Source organism: Pediculus humanus, genomic scaffold (assembly GCF_000006295.1).
Source record: "Pediculus humanus corporis 1103172107866 genomic scaffold, whole genome shotgun sequence".
Classification (NCBI taxonomy): Eukaryota; Metazoa; Arthropoda; class Insecta; order Psocodea; family Pediculidae; genus Pediculus; species Pediculus humanus.
This window is the reverse complement of record NW_002987445.1, coordinates 574,758-576,824: the sequence shown is the minus strand read 5'-3', so window position 1 is coordinate 576,824 and position 2,067 is coordinate 574,758. Positions and strand designations below refer to the sequence as shown.

At 26.5% G+C, this 2,067-nt stretch overlaps 1 protein-coding gene across 1 annotated transcript; it reads right to left on the bottom strand.

Moving 5' to 3' along the window:
- Positions 1–1,287: 1,287 nt before the first annotated feature.
- Phum_PHUM386280 (nicotinic acetylcholine receptor subunit dalpha6, dalpha7, putative) lies at positions 1,288–1,813 on the bottom strand (the record flags this gene model as incomplete). Its single annotated transcript, XM_002428436.1, has 2 exons — positions 1,288–1,315; positions 1,362–1,813. 2 exons carry the CDS (start codon positions 1,811–1,813, stop codon positions 1,288–1,290), a joined length of 480 nt encoding a protein of 159 aa, XP_002428481.1.
- Positions 1,814–2,067: the final 254 nt, after the last annotated feature.

Below are 2,067 nucleotides of genomic sequence, written 5' to 3'. Positions count from 1 at the left end.
GTTAAAAATAATTACGTGGTCACTATAAAAACGTTTTTTTTTTTTTTTAGTTATTAAAGGGATGACACGCACGCACGCACGCACACGCATGCACACACCCCCACCTTTTATTAACTATAAAATTATTTAAAAAATTTTTTATTGATAATATTCGGGTAACGTTCGCAGCAGCATCGTTATTAAAAAAAAAATGAAAAAAAAACGAATGATTATATTATTATTATTATTATTATTATTATTATTATTATTCATTAATTAATTAATAATTATTAACCTTACGGTTTAATAAAAATTTATTAAAATTAATTATTTAAAAATTCCTCTTTTTTTTTTTTTGTTTAAAATTATATAAATATCAACTATGTATATAAAGTTATTTTAATATAATAAATATGATATCACTTTTTAAATAAGCGATAACGTTTTATCATTATTATTATTATTATTATTATTATTATTTAAAAGTATTATACGGTCACTACAACGCAACTACTAATATGTCCGACGTGATTTTTTTTAAAAAAAAAATTCATCGTCAGAATATATTTTGTTTATTATTAAAACATACTTTAACAACAGTCAATAATATTTTTGACTGAATTTAATTAATTAATTAATTAATAAAAAATATAAATTTTTTTTTTATAGTTTTGTTTGTTTGTTTGTTGAGTTAGTAAGAGAATTAAAAAAAAGAGATAGAGAGAAGAAAAAAAAGAAACGGGTCATTAGAAGAAAAAATTACAAAAGAAAAAAAAATGGAAAATATTTATAAATATATAAATACGTATGTATGTTATGTAAAAAAAAAAAAAATTGAATATCTTGCCTGCGATTTTGATGATTTATTGATTGATTGATGAATTGATTGATTGATTCATTCATTTATTGATTGATGTGTTGTATATCCGGTTTATTGTATCCTTATTAATAAGTATCCATTTGAATAATTTTTTTAAATCACTTTCACTTGATATTCACAAATCGTATACAATATCAAAATCAATCGTGTGATGGTTCTTGGTTCTCACATACGCACGCGCACACACACTACTATTCTTACACACTTTAAATAATTTTTTTTTTATACGAACGATCGTTTTTTTTTTATTGCGAAGAACGTAGAAATGTAAAAAAAATAATAATAATATTTATATATATGTATAAATTACGAAAAATAAACTTAAAATAAACTGACTCACTTATTATTTTTTTTTTCCGTTACTATAAAAAAAAAAAAAGAAAAGAAAAGAAAAAGAAATTATAAAACCACTTGTATTATTGAGCTCGTCACATAATAATAATAATAATATCATATCTTAAATAACAACAAAGAATTAATTAAAACAAACGGCCGGAATTACGTGACGATAATATGAGGCGCTGAAAAAAGCACTGCTATGGTCGCAATGATGGTGAACAAGGTAAAGATGATGAGGCACAGACGGTCTACGACCATCGCGGCAAACTTCCAGTCATTTGTTATTTCCGCAGCTTCATCTTCTTTTCTCAATTTATCCGTTATGATTCTGAGCTCTTTTAATATAAGAGCAAGCTCTCTGTGTGGTCCCAAACAGGAACTCGGCAAAAGAGAGCCGCTGCTTTCGTCGTGATGCGAATGACTACGAAGGTATCCCGCGGCCGCGTGGCCGGAAGTTTGTAAACTGGGTGCGTGATGTCTAAAATCATCGTCTATGTCTAATACGTTTGCTAAAAGGCTTTTTGACGATCTTTCCTTGAGCTCTAATTCTCTAACTGTCGGAAGTCGTCTTGTCGGCGGAGTTATATCGCTACCGTTACCTGAAGGCCGTGACATTCTCAATACGCACGGTAGCCAATGTAGAAAAACTGTTTTTATCTGTAACAATAAATTTAATTTAATTTAAACGAATAAATTACAACGTTTCTCTATCCCGTTGCCATAATAATAATAATAATAATAATAATAAATTAATTAAGCACCTACAATTATTATTATTATTATTAATAATAAGAAGTTAATCCTCGTTTCCATTTTATAAAATCATTGAATTTTTATGTCATTAACGTTAATTGTACGTAATAATTTTA